General features: G+C 37.2%; 2 protein-coding genes across 3 annotated transcripts in view; one reads left to right on the top strand and one right to left on the bottom strand.

Annotated features, from left to right (window-relative positions):
- Window positions 1–6,704: 6,704 nt before the first annotated feature.
- LOC105057953 (flavin-containing monooxygenase FMO GS-OX-like 9) lies at window positions 6,705–11,071 on the top strand. Its single transcript, XM_010940691.4, has 7 exons — window positions 6,705–7,758; window positions 8,166–8,236; window positions 8,513–8,671; window positions 8,927–9,009; window positions 9,148–9,283; window positions 9,503–9,676; window positions 10,703–11,071. The coding sequence occupies exons 1-7, from the start codon at window positions 7,206–7,208 to the stop codon at window positions 10,904–10,906; spliced, it is 1,380 nt and encodes a 459-aa protein (XP_010938993.1). The 5' UTR covers window positions 6,705–7,205; the 3' UTR covers window positions 10,907–11,071.
- Window positions 11,072–11,999: 928 nt separating this feature from the next.
- LOC105057942 (uncharacterized) overlaps window positions 12,000–18,631 on the bottom strand; it is a 37,353-nt gene continuing 30,721 nt past the window's right edge. Inside the window, exons 7-9 of one of the 2 annotated variants that reach the window (XM_010940669.4) lie at window positions 16,117–18,551; window positions 13,135–13,730; window positions 12,000–12,591 (exon numbers count right to left, since the gene is read on the bottom strand). In XM_010940669.4, coding sequence (XP_010938971.2) covers window positions 12,450–12,591; window positions 13,135–13,730; window positions 16,117–18,551 — 3,173 coding nt within the window. In that variant the 3' untranslated portion in view covers window positions 12,000–12,449. Of the gene's footprint in view, window positions 12,592–12,849; window positions 13,045–13,134; window positions 13,731–16,116; window positions 18,552–18,631 lie in introns of those variants that run through there. The other variant, XM_019854732.3, reaches the window with a different exon arrangement.

Genomic DNA, 18,631 nt, shown 5'->3' with positions numbered 1-18,631 from the left:
ACAATAAAATAAAAAATAAAATAAAATTCTATGACATGTCCAGTTCTGCAAAATTTAATCACCATCATCCAAGATTGAGGTAGAAAGAATCTCCATTAGTAGTTATACTATATGCAAATCTCAACAAATCTGAAGCTTCTCATTGTTTTTGTTACGCAAATGCAATAGAAAATCACAACATACTTCAGAAATACAAGAAACTAAGAAACGATTGACAATTTTACATTATCAAAATAAATTCAAAGTATGCAGATAAGACTCTCTTAAGCAAAATAATAAGAGCACAGTCAGCAATGGTTATAATACACCGAAATCACAAGGGACGTTGATCGGCCAAGGTAAATGAGATGAACCAAGGAATCATGGCTTCCCTTTTTTGTCGCTAGTACAACTCCAAGGAGGGTCATCAAATTCTTATCTCATTGTCAGAGTAAGTACTTGCTTTTTTATAATGGCATGTCAATTGAGTCACACATACCATATGTGAAGTTTTCTTAGAAGTTAATGATCTCATTTCTCTATTACTGCTTGTCGAGGATGCTTGAAGGATTCTAAAGAAGTGCTTCTGTCAAAGTAGAACATTTTTAATTTGTTTGATATGAATTTGGACTTGGAAAATTTTTGGTTACTTTTTGGATAATTCTAAACTTCTACTTTGGATACAAGAGTGATCATGGATTGTTCACGGAAATATATTTTGGACACATTTGGGACTAACACGTGACTTTGAATTATCAACTACGACTATGTATAGAATTGAGCTACATTGTTTTATATATATATATATATATATATATATATATATATATATATATATATATATATAGTTGCAAAAAATAACCAACACTAGTTTTGGTGACTAATAGAAGGTGTAGCCATGTAGTTCTCTTTTAGCCAAAAAAACATTCTACGACCATTAGTATACGCTAAGACTTTAAAGTATAGAATCTATTTCTCATCTTTTCATTAGATGCTTATGTACTAGAAGTATCTGAACTACTTTGAAATCTTGCCTAAATATTAAAGAATGGCCACCTAATCTTCACTCTTTATAGATGTTTTAGAAGAAAAGACATATTCAATCAACCTTAAACAGAGCATGGTGTCTATTTTGGTATATTTGGCTCAAGCAGTACCAAAGAATTTTTCTTCATTCACAAGCATTCATTTTTTTGATTATATAAAAAACCCCCACTGTTTTCATCTTTATAAATATTTGGACCGTAGAAAATGATTGGAGGACATCATCATCAAATTTGGACTTGTGTCTCTTCTTTAGCTTTAGCTTAACTTTCTTTTCTCTTTCCTTGTACCTATTCATATCTTCTTTCCTTTTGTACATATGCTTACTTTAAATTAACTAAATTGAGTGATCTTACTTCCTTTATGTTTCATCCAAAAAAAAAAAAAAACCATACATCATTACTAAAACAAGAATTTCTTTTGACAACATATTATATTTTGGTGACGAGCAGAAATTTTGCCCAACTTAGGCTTCTGTGGTGGCATTTGTTAACGTGCATTTAATAGAAGCTGTATAGTAACACTGTTGATGAAAATTTTATTTTCTACCTTTGATTTCAATAGCTATAGTTTATTTAATTCTAATTTATACATTGATGCATTTGAAACATGCATATAAGTGTGTAGAAGCAAAAGCATAAGTATTTCTGGCATAAAAGAAGCAGATAGGTTTTTCCCAACTCATTTAGGATAAAATTTTGCCACAATGGACCTAAATTACACTTATTTTTATGTCACTCGTTGCACCCTTAAAAAAAGGTAAATGCCAATAATTATGCCAACTCACCCTAACCATGTGAAGGAAACGGTACCAATAAGCATAGCATGCATCACATGTAGAGGTACAATATGATGATTGAATTTGGGTGGCTTGCAGTGGGGGGTATCCGGTTGTATCTTTCACGTGGAAGAATGATTCACTTTCTTTCATATACGAACCAGTGGACTGCATCTGACACAAAACTCAGAGCAGTTTGAATCTGTCTTTCATCCACATGAATATAAACAAAGGAATAACCTGAACCTATAAGAGGTTCTATCTTTCGTTCAAAAGAATGATTTACCTTTCTTTGCGTGAATCTATTGTTGAATCGTGCATCACACAAATCTAAAAGCAGCCCGACTCTACCATCCATCTGTATAGATGTCAAAATCACGATGGTACGATCCAACGGTGCACTCGTGTAAAGGAAGATGAATCTTTCTTTGATGCAAAAGATTCAACCCCTGTGCTGATCCCGACAGCCCCCTGCACGCATCCCTCCATGCTCGCATGCAAATCGAGGTGCGTGCAAATCATGAGAGCTATTGGCCAGTGCCCACCTGATGGCCTCATAGGATCATCTGATCTGCAAGAACATGGAGGCAACCAGGTCCCAAGATGTGGCATGCTGGCTTCTGGGACCATATGGGGCTGGCAAAGTTTGTCAGTTTGATGGATGTTCTTCAAGCATAGCAAAATCAAACCATTCAGCGAGTGGCCTGGCGAAACAGGCTTTGATTTTTATGCAGATGATCCGAATTCAAATCTCGATGGTTGTCGGATTTCGATTAAATGACTGAACGTGAATGATTGGGAGAAAGCTGATACTGACTGCTTGGGTACGGATATTAGAAGTAATTTTTGATCTATCAGACCTCGATGGTATTAGAGTGATGTATTTATCAGTTGGGTTCACCCATATATTGGGGAGAAGGATCCTTTCCTAAATTTGGTCTCTGAATCGAACATTCTTCAATGGATTGGGGGTCTTATGGTCACGCCCAAAGGAGGTAGCCACGCCGGATCACCCCCCCTCCCGACCTTTTATTTTCTACTAAAAAAAAATACAACAAAATCAAATATTTTTTTATATAGAAATAAAGTTGGCTTGCAACTAACAAGTTAATTCGTCTTTATAGTGCATACTATTAGAGGAAAGAAATCTTCTCCATATCAAGTTAATAAAGTTATAATTGATGCTAAGAGATAATACCAGACTGGATCGAGTCTATTCAAATATATAAAATTATCATTCTTTGATTTTTGTATCATTTGCTGTGACTTGTCTTGTATTATAATGTTATTATCGCAATTTGATTCTAACACTTATTGCTATGAATTTGTCTTATATTGTAGTGCTATTATCACTCATTGATTCTAACGTTACCTGCTATGAACTTATCTTATATAGCAAAATATTATATTATATAAATTTTGTACAAATCTAATAAATCGGTATATGTAATAGTTTTCTATTCAAATACTTGTCTCCATATTGCATCAAAGACAGCTCTCACGAGTACCTTTCTTCTTCCTCCTACTTATCATGATAAAAGAAATCCATGCATGCACCACCATTGCAACATCGATTACCCCACAAATAGCTCTTGTAACTATTAATGCCGTAGCACATCTATCATTCAAACAGAGCTCTTCAAATTTTTCATCATGGAAAGCTCAAATTTATTCATGATTGTTGGGCTATGATCTATTTGGGTATGTTGATGGGACGCTATTTTATCCATCACCAACTATTAATTACTCAGAATAATGTTTCCTACTCAATGCCATCTTTGTATCTGTTTCAGTATACTCTTCCTTTTGCTTCAACTTCTTTCTTCTAATACACACAAGCTTAAATAATATAAAACTTTTCCGATCTTAAATTTTGAGAAAATCATAAATTTTTACTATCTTGCAAGCTAGGAATACTACCGTGTAGTGAAGTTTACGCATCACAACACCACATGCACGTTCCCGCTTCTCATGCATTATTAGTATTATTACATGCTTTATAGTAATCATAGGTGCCATTTTTGCAGGTTTGACGTGCAAGCTTGCCGTCTCCCTAATCAATTGCCATTTGGTAATCATAATTATGATACAAATGCATGGCTTCCCATTCCCTGCCAACCCACTTGCATGAACGCTGCTACTATAAAGTAAACCGATTTTTTTCTATTTATTTATTTATATTTGAAGTATGGTGGAACAATTTTTTTCACTGGGTTCAAATTGTAGATCACTCGCATACGATCGATGAAGTGTGCTAACTATTAGCATAATTTTAAAGATTACATAATAATTTATATTAATTTATAATAATTTTTTTATTAGCATTTTTTCGTATCAATATGTATTATTTTTTTCTTTGTTGGCGTGATCTTGTAAGGGTGCTTCTAAAGATCACATACCAATCAACATTAGTCCATAATATATATATATTTTTTGTTAACATGATTTTATAGCAGTTTATATTATTTTTTATATACAATTTGTATATTAATAAACAGAATATGATGGAATAAAAATATAAAATTTTTCTTTTTCTTTTGTTTCTTTCTCTTATCACTAACAAGTTGAGCTAAGGCTGGTTGCCCACCGTAACCTTATATCATTGATGATGGTGGAACTTCTACGGCTGGTTCCTTATTTAATTAACTGGGTCCTTGGTGTCTTATCTCGATACATCAGCATTTTACACTTTGTTCTCACGGAGTTGCTCTTGTAGCAGGAGAAACTATACCATGATGGAAGGAATAGCCTTTTTTTTTTCTTACCTTCAACAACCTAGTTGCTCATGATATATATATATATATAACAGTTCATGTCCCACCATTGATGAATGGACTCCTCTGGTCTGATCTGGTAACCACATATGGATTGTCATGAAGCATGGGAACTTAAACTACTGATTTGCAAGTCCAAAAGCCACAACTAGCTTTGTAATTTTTCAAATTTTATCATTTTAGGGCTCATATATACCTAGAAGTATGAAAGGTTATATTGTATATATTTTAGTAGTTCAAGCTGCATTCTTAAAGCCGTTGGTTCAATATTTAATTGACATGTTTGAGCCAACTATTTTATGGACTCTTCTATATTACACACTAATCAATAACTACATATATATTATACTACCACAGCAACTTATAGCTACAGAATCAAAATTCCTAAATATGATTGATTATCGGGTCCAAACTACTAACTATTACAAATTTGTTAAATAACTACTCATTTATCTATCCATAAATTTCATAACAAATTTCATGATATTAATTTGCATACCTGACATAATGCCAAAAGTTCTTTAATCTTCGGAACCTCACCAAATAGTAGAAAATAATATCTACAAGCAATTGGCTTATTCCATTCAGCCAGACTGGGTTTCTGGCATGCCTCACTTGTAAGATGAAAAGAGATATTAATAGATCTAAACAATAATACTAAGAGATCCTTTCTTCACGATATTCAAGTTCACATAGCTCGTGTTCCATGCCATGTTCATTTCCTTAATCTATGTCTCCTTTGTTTCCACGCCATGTCTAGGCACGGTCCTACATCAGCCAATGTCCAAAGTTTGTCCTTTATTTTTTTGGTTCTGGCTGTGTTCTTAAAGCCGTTGGTTCAACTGTCATGTTTCAGCCAACGAATTTTTTAGAGGTAAACGTTTCAGCCAACTATGATCCTCACATGTAATCAACAAAGATATATTGTAGCTACCACGTCAACTTACAGCTACTGAATCAATATTTCTAAAGATGATTGAGTATTGAGTCCAAACTACATCCTATTTAAATAGGAGTCCTGTTAGCTGCTCTTGATGGCGAACGAAGTAAACGTATACAGTATGTAATGGACCCCGAAATTGTCAGGATTCTATCTGGATATATAACGCCAAATGGAAGGCTTTGATGATTGTAGTTTTGAGAAAGAAGGAACTTCCTGTGGAAAGGATGGGGTGGGGGAGCACCGAAAGGCCAAAATATGATAACCACTCCGTGTTATGTTTATACAACTGTCCCTTTTGTTCCTTGCGTGTAGGTTCCCATGGCTTGAAGAAGAGGCATCTAAAACCTTGGGACAGAAAAAGTTGGGAGGCCATGATTCATCATCAAACAATACATCTAATCTAATGTCTCCATAGCGTGCCACTCAGCCAACAGAAGAATAGACAAAATATTACTAATCCTGCGCTTGAAGGAAGGGAAGGAAAAAGAAAGAAAAAAATAATAATATGTAGGAGATAACTTCAGATTCTGAAGTCCAGTTAGGAGAACTAACATCCAGACTGGCCTGACTCAGATATCTTTTGAAATATAAAATCTACACAGTTAGGAGAACTAAAATCTTTGAGTTAGGAATATCTTTAGTGATCCAGACATAACCAAAATCTGAGTCAGGCCTAACTCTTTTTTTTTTTCTCAGGAGGATCGTAATGCACTGCTATAGTATTCGTTACAATTGTATCAGCACGTGTAGTGCTATTTAGGTGAAAATATCATCAGATTAACCTTTAAATGTTGATCAGATCTAAGTACTCCTTTTTCATCTATCTATTTAAAAAAAAAAAATTCTGTTTTCAGATAGAAACCTAAGAACATACATAGCAGTTTCCAAATGATTTCCTTCACGACAACAACCATGTTCAAAACATGTCAGGAAATCATGATTGTCGAACCAAATCTCATGTCATTGACTGTTCCACCTAAAACATGTCTATGTCAGTCCAAAAAATTCCAAAATTACAGTTCAAACACAGACTAAGTCACCAAGGGAGTCTATTTCTTTAAAATCAAGTATCGCTAAAATGTATTACAGACATATTCTCTCATACAACTTTGTTGGTGCCAATCTCAAACACCTATAAAATCACCTAATGCCATGCACTTGCTATTATGATGTTATGTGAATGCCACTCCAAGAAAACTTTATACGACTGCAATGATGAATATTTTGCACAGAACTATCTCTTTGACCATATCTAATTTTCTTACAACCTTAGCCCTCCATTTATTTTTTGAGAAATATCGACCCTCCATTCATAACCGTGCAACCTAATAGAAAAACTGACTGAATGCTTGCTGCACAGGCTGATCTTTACATCACCTTTTTTTATAGCAATCATGCAGTACCTTAGTCTTGCCAAAAGCTTGTCCTGGTAACTTTCCATCACTTTGAGGCCTTGAGCCACTATGTATTTCTGTCCCAGACCACCCACCAATTCATTCAAATCCCCTGCCATAATGAATACGGTCCTGTGTCTCCCTATAAGCTACCATGTCCATTGGAGAACTCGACATAATAAGGCACTGTAAATGAGTACACCTATTGTCCAGTTTCTCCATCTACCATCTATCTATAAAACTCACAGCTTGCTCCCCTCCTCTATTGAGAAAGCTACCTCCAAAGATCCAGCATGATTCCCGAGATCAAACAGTCAAAATATGTCTGCGTGATTGGTGCAGGGCCTTCAGGGTTAGTTGCTGCAAGGGAGCTGAGGAGGGAAGGACATTCTGTGGTGGTCTTGGAGCAAAACCATGATATTGGAGGACAGTGGCTATATGACCCAAGGGTGGAAGAAGAAGATGCCTTGGGTAGGGTCACTCCGTTGAAGGTCCATAGCAGTGTCTATGCCTCCCTTAGGGTAATGTCCCCTAGGTTGTCCATGGGTTTCACTGATTTCCCATTTTTGGCAAGGAAGGGAAGGGATATGAGAGCATTTCCTGGTCACAGGGAAATTTACTTGTATCTCAGGGATTTCTGTGACTGGTTTGGATTGAGGGAGCTGATAAGATTCGATACTAGAGTAGACAATGTAGCCATGGTGGGTTCTGCAGAGTCTGGCAACAACTTGAAGTGGGTTGTTGGATCCAAAGCGACGAATGGTGGAAAGGTTGTGGAAGAGATTTTTGATGCAGTAGTTGTGGCAAATGGGCATTATTCTCAGCCATGGATGCCAAACATTAAAGGTAAGCGCTAATTCCCTGACAGAAAGTTGAACTCTTTATTTTTTTTATGGTGGCAAAAGGAACATTTTGAACATGATGTAATACTCTGTCACGTTCATGGACTCAGACTTGTTAGTACAGATAACATAGGCCTTCTGGACTTAGGGTAATAATTAGCATTCTCAACTTAATATAGAACAAGATTGATGGGGAAATTTTATTATATTTATTCAGTTTGCTTTCTAGGAGATAAAAAATAAAAAAGAAAAAAGAAAAATTCTGAAGATTAGGTCTGTTCTCGGTCCACCCCTCCCAGGATCCCAGATTGTCAGGACCACAACTGATAATGTCTTTTTTTTTTTTTTTTTTTTTTTTTTTTCCAGTTTGTTTCCTCAATATGGTACTGACGACATCGTTTTCTCATGCAGGAATGGATGTTTGGACAAGAAAGCAAATACATAGCCATGTATACAGAGTTCCTGAGCCTTACCGCGATGAGGTTCGATAGATCTTTCTCAAGCTACATTCCATCTCTTAATCCTAACAGCCATAGAAGACATTGCTTATAAATTATGTATCATAAATTTAGGAAAATGTTCTCATAAAAAATAAATTAGGAAAAATGAATGCATGACAGACATTACAAGATGGTAATTATTTCTTATAGCTATACAAGCCACAGAGAGAGAATTATTCCATGAACGCAAGCAGTTATTAGAAACTTCCTCATTCTAAATAATTTCTTTTTATTGTTTCTGCTCCAAATTGTACACAGGTTGTAGTAGTAGTTGGGAGCTCACTGAGTGGCCAAGACATATCTATGGAACTTGTATCTGCAGCAAAAGAAGTGCATATTAGTTCCAAATCTTTAGAAATCTCGGAGGGCTTATCAAAGGTCATTTCCAAGTATCCAAACCTACACCTACATTTACAGGTAAAAAAACACAGGTTCACCAGATACACAGTTAGCACAAGCTTGTGATCATGTCAGTTTAGTACTTGCACTGATGTGTATTATTGAGCGCACACATTATGTATGTATGTATGTATGTATGTATGTATGTATGTTTGCATGTACGTATGTATGTATGTTTGTATGTATGTCCGCGATATGTTTCTTAGGCATTTACCTTATGTTATCTTTACCTATAAAATGACTTTGTTGATGGCCAAAACTATGTCATTGCAGATAGACTCTCTTTGTGAAGATGGACAGGTTTTATTTGTTGATGGCTCCTCCGTGATTGCTGACTCTATCATTTATTGTACAGGGTCAGTTTCCTTTAATCCCATGGCATATTTTAACTTATGCAATTTCTGAAAATATGAATAGCAATTTTGGCTAGTCAATTTATGCTACATCTAACATCCATTTGGCAATGATGATCATCTTGTTGTCTTCCTTGGAAGGTATTCCTATTCATTTCCATTTCTTGACACTAAAGGAATAGTGGTGGTAGATGGTAATAGAGTGGGGCCTTTGTATGAGCACACATTTCCCCCATTACTTGCTCCATCTCTCTCTTTTGTGGGCATTCCGAAGAAGGTGAGGAAATATCAATATTCTGAATTCTAAACATGCTTTCTTACTTGAGAGGGTGAAAAGAAATTTCATCAACTCATCAAAATCTAGTAAATATAAGTAAAACACCATATCGACCTTGTTTCAATTCAAATATAACAATATTATGAAAGGGATAATTTGCATTTACTAAATCTTGTGTACTTAATATCATTTGTAGTTTTTCTTAAATCGATATTGCAGATCCTTGGGTTTCCCTTCTTCGAATCGCAAGCAAAATGGATAGCGCAACTACTATCCGGTAAAAAAACATTGCCCTCGTCAGATGATATGATGAAGGCCATTAAGGAATTCTATCGAACAAAGGAGATTGAAGGCATACCAAAGCGCAAACAACATGAGATCGCCAGCTTTGAGGTACCTATTTTGCATGAATTTTAATGAACAAAATAGGAATGAGCTGAGATAAAATGGGTGATCAAGATTGACAAGATGGGTACCTCTCAAAAAGATCTATAAGATGCTCTGTATTTTATTCTCATAGTACATCAACCTGGTGCACATCTGTACTAATGATAGCTCCATACATCACTAATTCAGCTACAACATCTAAAATTCAAATGCAGTTGAGGGCTTTGACATCTAAATGTCCTACAAGATGCCACCTATCTCTTCTCACCTACCATCATGTGTCATGACTGCTAATAACATCCTGTTACACCTTCAGTGCCCCTATGAATACAAATTATAATTGTATATGGTCTTAACAGTAGGATGATTCAATCTTGATGATGCTTGGTGACTGCTAAGAATTTTGGTGGTATTGAAATGATGCTATCAGAATATTTTCACTGTTTTATTTTTGATTGCACTTCAATCCTTTTTAACGATTTAGATGCCAATCTTCTTCATTAGTAGCATCATTCTATGGGCTTAACATGTGAGCAGGCTTGATAAAAGATATGTAATAAGAAGGTACATCTTATAATTTTTATCATTTATATGGTAATATGTGATAAAGAAAGGGACTACAAATAGCTTTACCACTAGACTGCAATTGCTCAGGGCCAGGAGGTTGTGAAGGACCACCTGGATAGGAGAGAGGGAAAAAGGGACAGGGAACGGAGAAAAAAGAAAAAAAACAGAAAAATTTTGACCCCACAACTTGACCAACTTAAGGTAGTGTTTGCATTTTCCCTAAATTTTGAAACTTCTTCTCCTGGAAACCTGGCTTGTAATTATGTTAGTAACCTAGCAAAACTTTTCCAAGTAAATGTAGCAAGTGATTTCTTCTATGGTTGTTTGGCATTCTCTGAATAGGTTTTCTTTATTAAAAAAAAAAAAGAAAAGAAAAATATAAATTTCTTCCCTTCAGGAAAACGTGTTGACTGCAATTTAATCCTCAATCACTATTAGTTGTAATGTTCAACTCTTTTCTTGCAGTATTGTGATATGTATGGAGATAATTGTGGATTCCCACACTTGGAGGAGTGGAGGAAAGAAATCTGCCTCTCAGCTTTAAAAAATTGTCTCATGAACTTGGAAACTTGTCGTGACCAATGGGATGATGATGATGAATGGCTTCAGGTGGCATACGAGAGCCATTGTTTTACCCAGCTATATGACGCCAATGATGTTGCGCTCTAACTTCTTCTTGGAGGACTATTGTGATCAAGTTATTCTTCATTCATATGCTTCTCTTTGTCCAGTGTATCCACCAAGGATGCATTATAAAGAATTGGAAACAAGAAATGAGTTATCATGTAATCACATATTTATAACCACTTGGCGGTACTTTTATGTTGTCAGAAATTATTTATCTCACATTTGCTCCATATACTGTCAACATCTAAGAAAATCATGAAATAGATACCTGCACGACCTACAGAAAAGCTTCTATGGTTGAATTTTGGCTCACTTGTGATCTCTAAGAATTTGTCTCAATCACCCAGAAGAAAAATTAAGAGAAGGCTCCAAGGTAACATTCATTATCATAAAAGGATTGGCAAAAGCTTGTTGTGAAAATAGAACAAGTCAATATGGATGAATAAACCCTAAACAATTGAGACATGGCTCGATGGCTAAGTAGTTGGATTCATGTGACTTATAGTATTTCCTCTGTCTTTTTATTAAATTATTTTGTTTCTAATTAGAATTGTGACATTCAATTATACGTGCTCTTTCGGGATCTACATTGGTATTCCTTGATGGGGTGGAATATATTGCAATTTTTTCCCGGATCATGCTCTCACACGGGCGACCGTTTCTGATTAAATATATAGAGCAAAAAAGTTATTTATGTATTTATTTATTTAATCTTCAAATACGGGTCTATTTTTTACCAGCACATGCTCTCACGCTAGGAATGTGATCCCTAGTGTATCATTCTCAACAAAAATAAAAAAATAAAATAAAATAAAAAATCTATGACACGTCCAGTGCCCAAATATAATCGTCATCTTTCAGGATTGAGATAGAAAGAAATCTCCATCAGCAATCATAGCACAGGCTGAAGCCACAGGCAGCCCTCAGCACACTGTTATATACTCCGATTAACAGGAATCACCTTCCACAAAAGATCTTTAAATGAGGATTTGGCTTGCCCTTACACTCTTTTTGTCTTTTAATATTTGGTTCTTGTAAAACCTTGCCAGGATTTAGATACGCCAAAAATAACAGTGGCTGCTGCAGACATGAGTAGACTGAAAATAATTTTAATCAAAAACAGAGAGAACCACAATTTACAGAGTTCAAACATCAGAAGACCATATATTCCTAGGAAAACAAAAGAGAATTCAACACATCAGGACAATAAAAGTAATTTCTCATGTCCTTATTTTTGCAAACTTTATAATATCAATGTTACGAAAAATAATGCACTAGTAAACCTTGGATTAAAGAATAAAATCTACCGGAAATAGGATCCTAGAATGAACTTCTTCGTAACAAGTCAACCCTAAAAGTTAAACATCTAGTCCTAGAGCATTTTTTGGATGTTAATATGTATTCTTGGAAAGAGGCAAAATTTTTCCACCCCTTTACACTGTCATCATCTCTCTGCCATACTTTGAATAAACGGGTGGGTCGAGAATCACTTTCTAGTGTACATACAAATTCTATTCTAGAGGGAAATGATGCTAAGGTACACAAGAAAATGTACAGGACAACAGCAAAGTGAAACCAGCTTCAGTCAAGAGTGAGGGGAGAAGAATGACTGATATTGAGAAGGTCTGCTGTTATAGTTGTTCCCCCCACCACCAACTCCCGGATTTGGAAATGACAGCGGTGGGAAATCCTCGTCTTTCAACTGATAATTCCTCTGGACCATTGATCTGGAAAAATAATTAAAGCGCCCTGTTAAGATAATACTTAGCAGCATCACAAATGATCCCAATGAATAATACGCAACAGAAGCTGAACCAAGTTAAAGAGAGAGCTTGCAAGAAATCTAACAAAAACTCCAAGATCATTTCTAACAAATTCTAGTTTTAAAAGAAATGATAACTTTCCAGCTACCCTAGATCACTCAAAATTATAAAATTTAAGTGGATGATGTATATCCATCAACAATTATCTGGAAGAATCTAACATTCTGATCATCAATTACATTTGATAATATTATTTATCACCTTTACTTAGGAAGCAATCATAACATGTTTTAAGCATCACATACAATTCCACAGGAACTGGTGAAGTTTCCACATTCATCAATCGTCATGGAAAGAACAACGTTTGACCTTTTAGATGAACCTGTTGTCGGTAGCAACATCTCTATTTGCATTTTGCTGCAGTATTTTACAATTGCTTCGATATAGATTACAAACAAATCAAATGAAAAAGGAAAACGAATGGTAAATGATGGGAGCTAACACTACCTCTGCAGCCTGGGTGTAGAGGGCTGATCTGGAGAAGAGCGTGAAGAACTTCCCTTATACATGCCATGCCTCCGATCATATGGCCCCCTAACAGGATTTGCATCACTGGATTGTGCAACTTCATTCGTACCAGATAAATGGACTGGACCAAAAGAGCCAAACTCGAGGGATTCAGCATGCGAACCATACCCAAAACCTTGATCATATGAATACAGCATCACAACAGGTGGAACTGCAGGACCAGTTGGACTGACACCATTTGGGCTCACTGTGGACACTGGATACATGCCATAAGCCATATTTGGTGAGTTGCGTGAGGAGTTTGCAAACCCAAAAGATCTGTTCTGGCCTTGGTCTGAGGCAGGAGTCTCATGCCTGCGCGGACCCCATGGTCTGTCAACTTGATTATCAGTTGTAGATAATCGGTCAGGTCGCAAGCTAGGCTTCTCAGCTGGGGTGCGACCATGGCTGCGCCCAGAAGCTCGTGATTTTGCATTGATCCAGCTTCCTTCTCTGTCAGCATGGTCATTCCTGTCATAACTGTAATTCCCTCTGTGGTTTCTTGTACTTGATTGTCTATCTCTGAATGAAATTTTCTGGAGAAAAGGGAAAAAGCAAAATCAGTTCCAACTCTCAACCAAGGATGATATTATTGTGAAAGGCCAAATATTCATGTTCTAATACACAAAACATCAACATTTCTGTTTTCTAAATAAATGATCCAAGAATCCTGTGAAATTGGAAATACACAAATAAGATGTTCATGGTCTTGTGCATGGTCTTGTGGATGGATGACAAAAAGTTTGGAGAAGCAAACTATAGGCAACAACTTAGAAGACTAGCAACTTAGTGACTGAATTAAGCAGCAGAAATGCTGCAATTGCAAAAGGTAAGGCAACAGACAAAGCACACCCATTACTTGAGTATTGTTCCTTCAAACATCAACCAACAAATTTGGAACGGATACAGTGTTAGCATGAACATCAATGTTGCATTTTGAAAGCATAATGTTAATAATAAAGTAAAACAGTCGCCCTGAAACCATAAGCAATTACAACATTACTATATCTGAGCATGCACCCATACATTCATAACAAGTAATCACAACTTTAGGCTCATTTGTTTGCATAATGGTTCTTCAACATATTAATTCACAACAAGAAAACATAAGCACTCAGAGTAGAAACTCTGCCACTGATCTTTTCATGAGAATCATACAGCATGATACCAATGTGAAAGCTGACAAGTTAAACTGGGACTTCCATTTGACCCTATCTTTTCTTTAGAGGGCCTCCAAATAGCAACAGATCAAATAAGCAAATATCTTCCAGTATGTTTGGTGCTAAGATTTCAGAGGCTAAACAAGAGTAGCTTAACAAATTTTGCCACTCCAGAAAGCCAAACCAAATATCAAGGTCATGACTGAACTCCCAAATGGTAAATGGGCAGAGAGTGAAAAAGCACATAAAAGGAATTCATAAAATGATGCCCACTTTCCACCTACAGCTCAGCAACAGACAAGATGGATATCAGCCTCCTGATATCGATGACGCCCTCCCGGTCTTTAGCAGAACAGCAGGCCAATAACGAGCAAAAAACATCCCCACAAGCTAAATACCTGACACAAGCAGGTAGTGGAAAGTACACATACATCTTCATGTTTCCATAAACGATACCTGGATTCTTCTATCTGCCTAAAGAACCATCATTGGACGCATATTGATGCACATACAAAAACCAATGCAGGCAAAATTCTTCTATATATCATTCTGATAAATACAACAAAGACAGCAATAGTCCACAAAGCAAATCTCAACAACCCAGAAACTGCTCATTGTTTTTGTTGCTTAAAAGCAACAGATAATCACACTACATACTTCAGAAATACAAAAACTAAGAAGCAATAGATATAATTATACATTATCAAATAAATTCAAACTATGCAGATCCACTCTCTTAAAAAAAATAATAATAGAACAGTGATCCATGGTTATAATACATCGAAAAGAATAATTATTATTACAGAAAAAGGGTGGTGTTGAAGAGCACAACTGGCAGCTCTACTGCCAGGGTTGAGGAAATTGCTCCATTTGCATGGAGTCCTACAGAGAATAATATCTTATTTTTAAACGTCAAATGAGTTCTTAGGAAAGGAATTGACCCGCTTATATATGGACCTCGATGGCCACTTTCCCAAGTTGACAGGAGTACTCATTAACATACGTAAAAAGAAAATAGATGCAGAATTGAATTTGGTCACTTGAGGTGGTAAATGCACCAACATTCTTCAAGAAGATAAACATTGATAAACAGACACACAGCACAAAAACACACATACACAGAGAGTCAGAGAGAGAAGAGAGATAGAGAGAGAGAGAACATGGCCAGGCCACTTAGTCACATCTAAGGAGTCCTTGAAGTGCTAAACGCACCAACATTCTTCATGAAGATAAAAGTTGACACACACACACACACACTGTGTGTGTGTGTGAGAGAGAGAGAGAGAGAGAGAGAGAGAGCACGGCCAGGCCACTTAGTCACAGCTATGCTCACTCCATAACTTCCATCTATTCTACAATATAAAACCAATGCCCCTAATGTATCCATGCTCGAAACATATTGGACCATCCGCATTTTCCCACCCCGCCTTTCCCCTTCTATGCATTTTCTGACCCCACCTCTCCATGTCTCATTTTTCGGTGCAGTTCCCTTTCTCCACATCGTTGTTTGCCACAAGGTCAAAGTTTTGAGTCCTAGCATTTATTATTTATTCATATAAATTTTACTTTTTGTTAAAAATAAAAGAATACATGCATCATGCATACGACATTCTGGTTTTGAAATGAAAGGAATCCAAAGTCTCTCTCCCCCTCTAGCTGGAAGGAGAATCCAATCCTCAACTTTGGATAATGACACCACACTGCAGCACAGTTATGCCTTCATCAATTAACAAGCAACATAGATCTTGAGAAATGTACTTACAGGATTTGGCAGATAGGTTCCAGTACCACCACGGTATCGAGGGAGGACTTCATCTCCAAAATGCTGAAAAACACCAGAAATCCTATGAGGCCCTGGCTGAAGAGGTGTAACAGGAACCAATTGGGGACCATAACTCATGATCTGCGTAAAGAGGTTTCCATTGGCTGCGTGTGGTCTACCAGGACCATCGCATGAAAAATGACCCTGTAAGTATACTGGTGGCACCATAACAGGAGATTGGTACATAAAAGGCCCATGGTGATGAGCATTCTGGCAAGATCGCCCATATTGCAGATTTTGCCAATGGCTAAGGAAGTCACCATTGAGAATATCAGACTTATGCTCCCCAGAGGGCTCAGGATCAGCACTTCTGAAAGCGCCTGAATTCATGTGAGACTCTGAGTGATTGAGGCTTTCTGCTGAATCATGATTCTGATCAGATGGAATTATATGACCATGATCCAGTTCTTCATCCCTGTCAAATTGGTTTGTTGATCTATCAGAACTGCCTGCCACAGATGGAATGTTATATACCGGGAGCATTGCCAAAAATGGAACTGGTGGACCAGTAGGATAAAATGCAAATGGCAACACCCTTGAGTTCTCCATAACCCTCTGTCCTGAGCCATTGACAACCGTCGGTGCAACAGGAAGCGCAGATTCTGATCCACTTATTTGTGCTGGCTCATATCCAGATAACTGCTGGGTTCTAGCATGTGTTGAAGCCTCATCATTTGCCTGTGCTGAAGAATGCTCAGGCAAGCCCTCCAGCTGCCACTCACCCTTTGATTTTCCATGTAATGATGTCAAAACTGTAGAAGGTGTGGTTCTTCTTCCCCGTTTATCCCTAGTTGACTTGGAGGATTTTGCAGATCCATCAGATGAACTTTCGGAGGCAGGCTTGCTCCTAGAAAGACTAACCTGTGAGGCAGGAATGTACCTCATATTCTCATTCCTGTCATTAGAGTAAATATCATTGCCTCTACTGGTTTGATTCTGGAAGGCACCAGTGTGCTCTTCACTTGCAACACTATTTTCTTTAGCAAACTTGTGATGTCCTCGTCTAAAAGGACCAGAATTACTGGCTCGTGATGAAGAAACATAGTTAAATCCTCCTGGATTTTCATGCTGCTTGTCCTCAGAATAACGTACCTGAAAACCTCCATTTTCAGGGTCAAACCCTTGATCAGATCTAGGATCATGCTCATGCAAATAGCTACTATCATTTTCCTGTGGGTTCATTTCTGTCATGCCATATCTCTCATTGGTAGGGTCAACCACATCTTCCGAGTTTGAACTCAAAACAGCAGTTGGGAAATAAGGTGACAAAGGTGAAGAAACAAAGCCTTGAGGAAATGGTATATTGGATGCCCACGGGGACTCAATCACAGGAATGCTAGTGGGAACAGAGCCTGCCAAATTGCCCTGACTATAGCCCATTGAAGCTAGAATAGAGGGAGGTAATGGAAACGGTAGATGAGGAGAATCCAAATGAATTGGCATCTGAACCTGCCCAATTAAATCATGTATTCTTGAAGATGCCATCATATTAACCAAATCTTGCTCTTCCTGGTGCATGTCCAATGCCTCAGACACAGATGCATGTTCTTCCATGACAGTTGCGAAGCCATCATCATCATGATAAGTATTTAAAACATTATTTGAATCAGCATTGTCAAGACTTTGCTGGGATGAATCAAAAGATCTTGCATGCTGGCTCCTTGAAACATCAGAACCCACGTTCTTTCTTCTACTACCATGATCTAACTTTGATGAGGCAATCAAGTTATTCCCTGTTTCAGGAGCTCTGTTACGGCTCCCTCGAAGTAAAACTTCAGGAGATGTGTCAATTAGCTCTGGACTCGAGCGTGTCCTTACAAACTGAAACCTGCCTGGTTCCCCATGGTCATTCACAGAGTGGTCAGGCCTCAAAGTTTTCATACTCTTGTCAGCTTGAAGAAATTCTCTCGAGCCATTATTCTTCTCACTGTGGTCAGCAATCCTAGAATTGAACTGGCTTCCATAACTTTTCTGGCTCTGAGTATGAGAAACTGCAGATGTTGTACTTCTCCTATGTATGTTCTGAGAGTGTTGATTGATGGTCTTTTGAATCTGAGATGAGGTGCCATAAAAAGGAAGCCCGCCCTCTGTCTGACAATCATGAGTTGCAGGCAACAGAACATTTTCATTCTTCTTCTTGATGCTTGAAGTGCTTCTGGAACTGTTTGATTCTTCAATTGGTGCACCTTTTAAAGGTTGCAAGTGGCACAAATTTGGTCTAGGAGCATCAGGACGATGGCCACTGCCATGCCGCTCCCATGTGTTCATGAAGAACTGATTTAGTTCAGCAGTCAGGTCCTCTTCTGGACACTCTAGTAACCTTGCCAGCTTTTTGGCCCCAAACGCAAAGGCACTGCGTATCCTAAAAAAATTGCCTGCAAAAGTATGACTAAATAAGATGAGTGCTGAAAAAGTATAATGATATAGAATGATACACAAAAAAAAAAAAAAAAAA

The sequence above is a fragment of the Elaeis guineensis genome, chromosome 2 (genome assembly GCF_000442705.2).
Source record: "Elaeis guineensis isolate ETL-2024a chromosome 2, EG11, whole genome shotgun sequence".
Lineage (NCBI taxonomy): Eukaryota > Viridiplantae > Streptophyta > Magnoliopsida > Arecales > Arecaceae > Elaeis > Elaeis guineensis.
The sequence above is the reverse complement of the archived record's forward strand: the minus strand, read 5'-3'. Positions and strand labels throughout refer to the sequence as shown.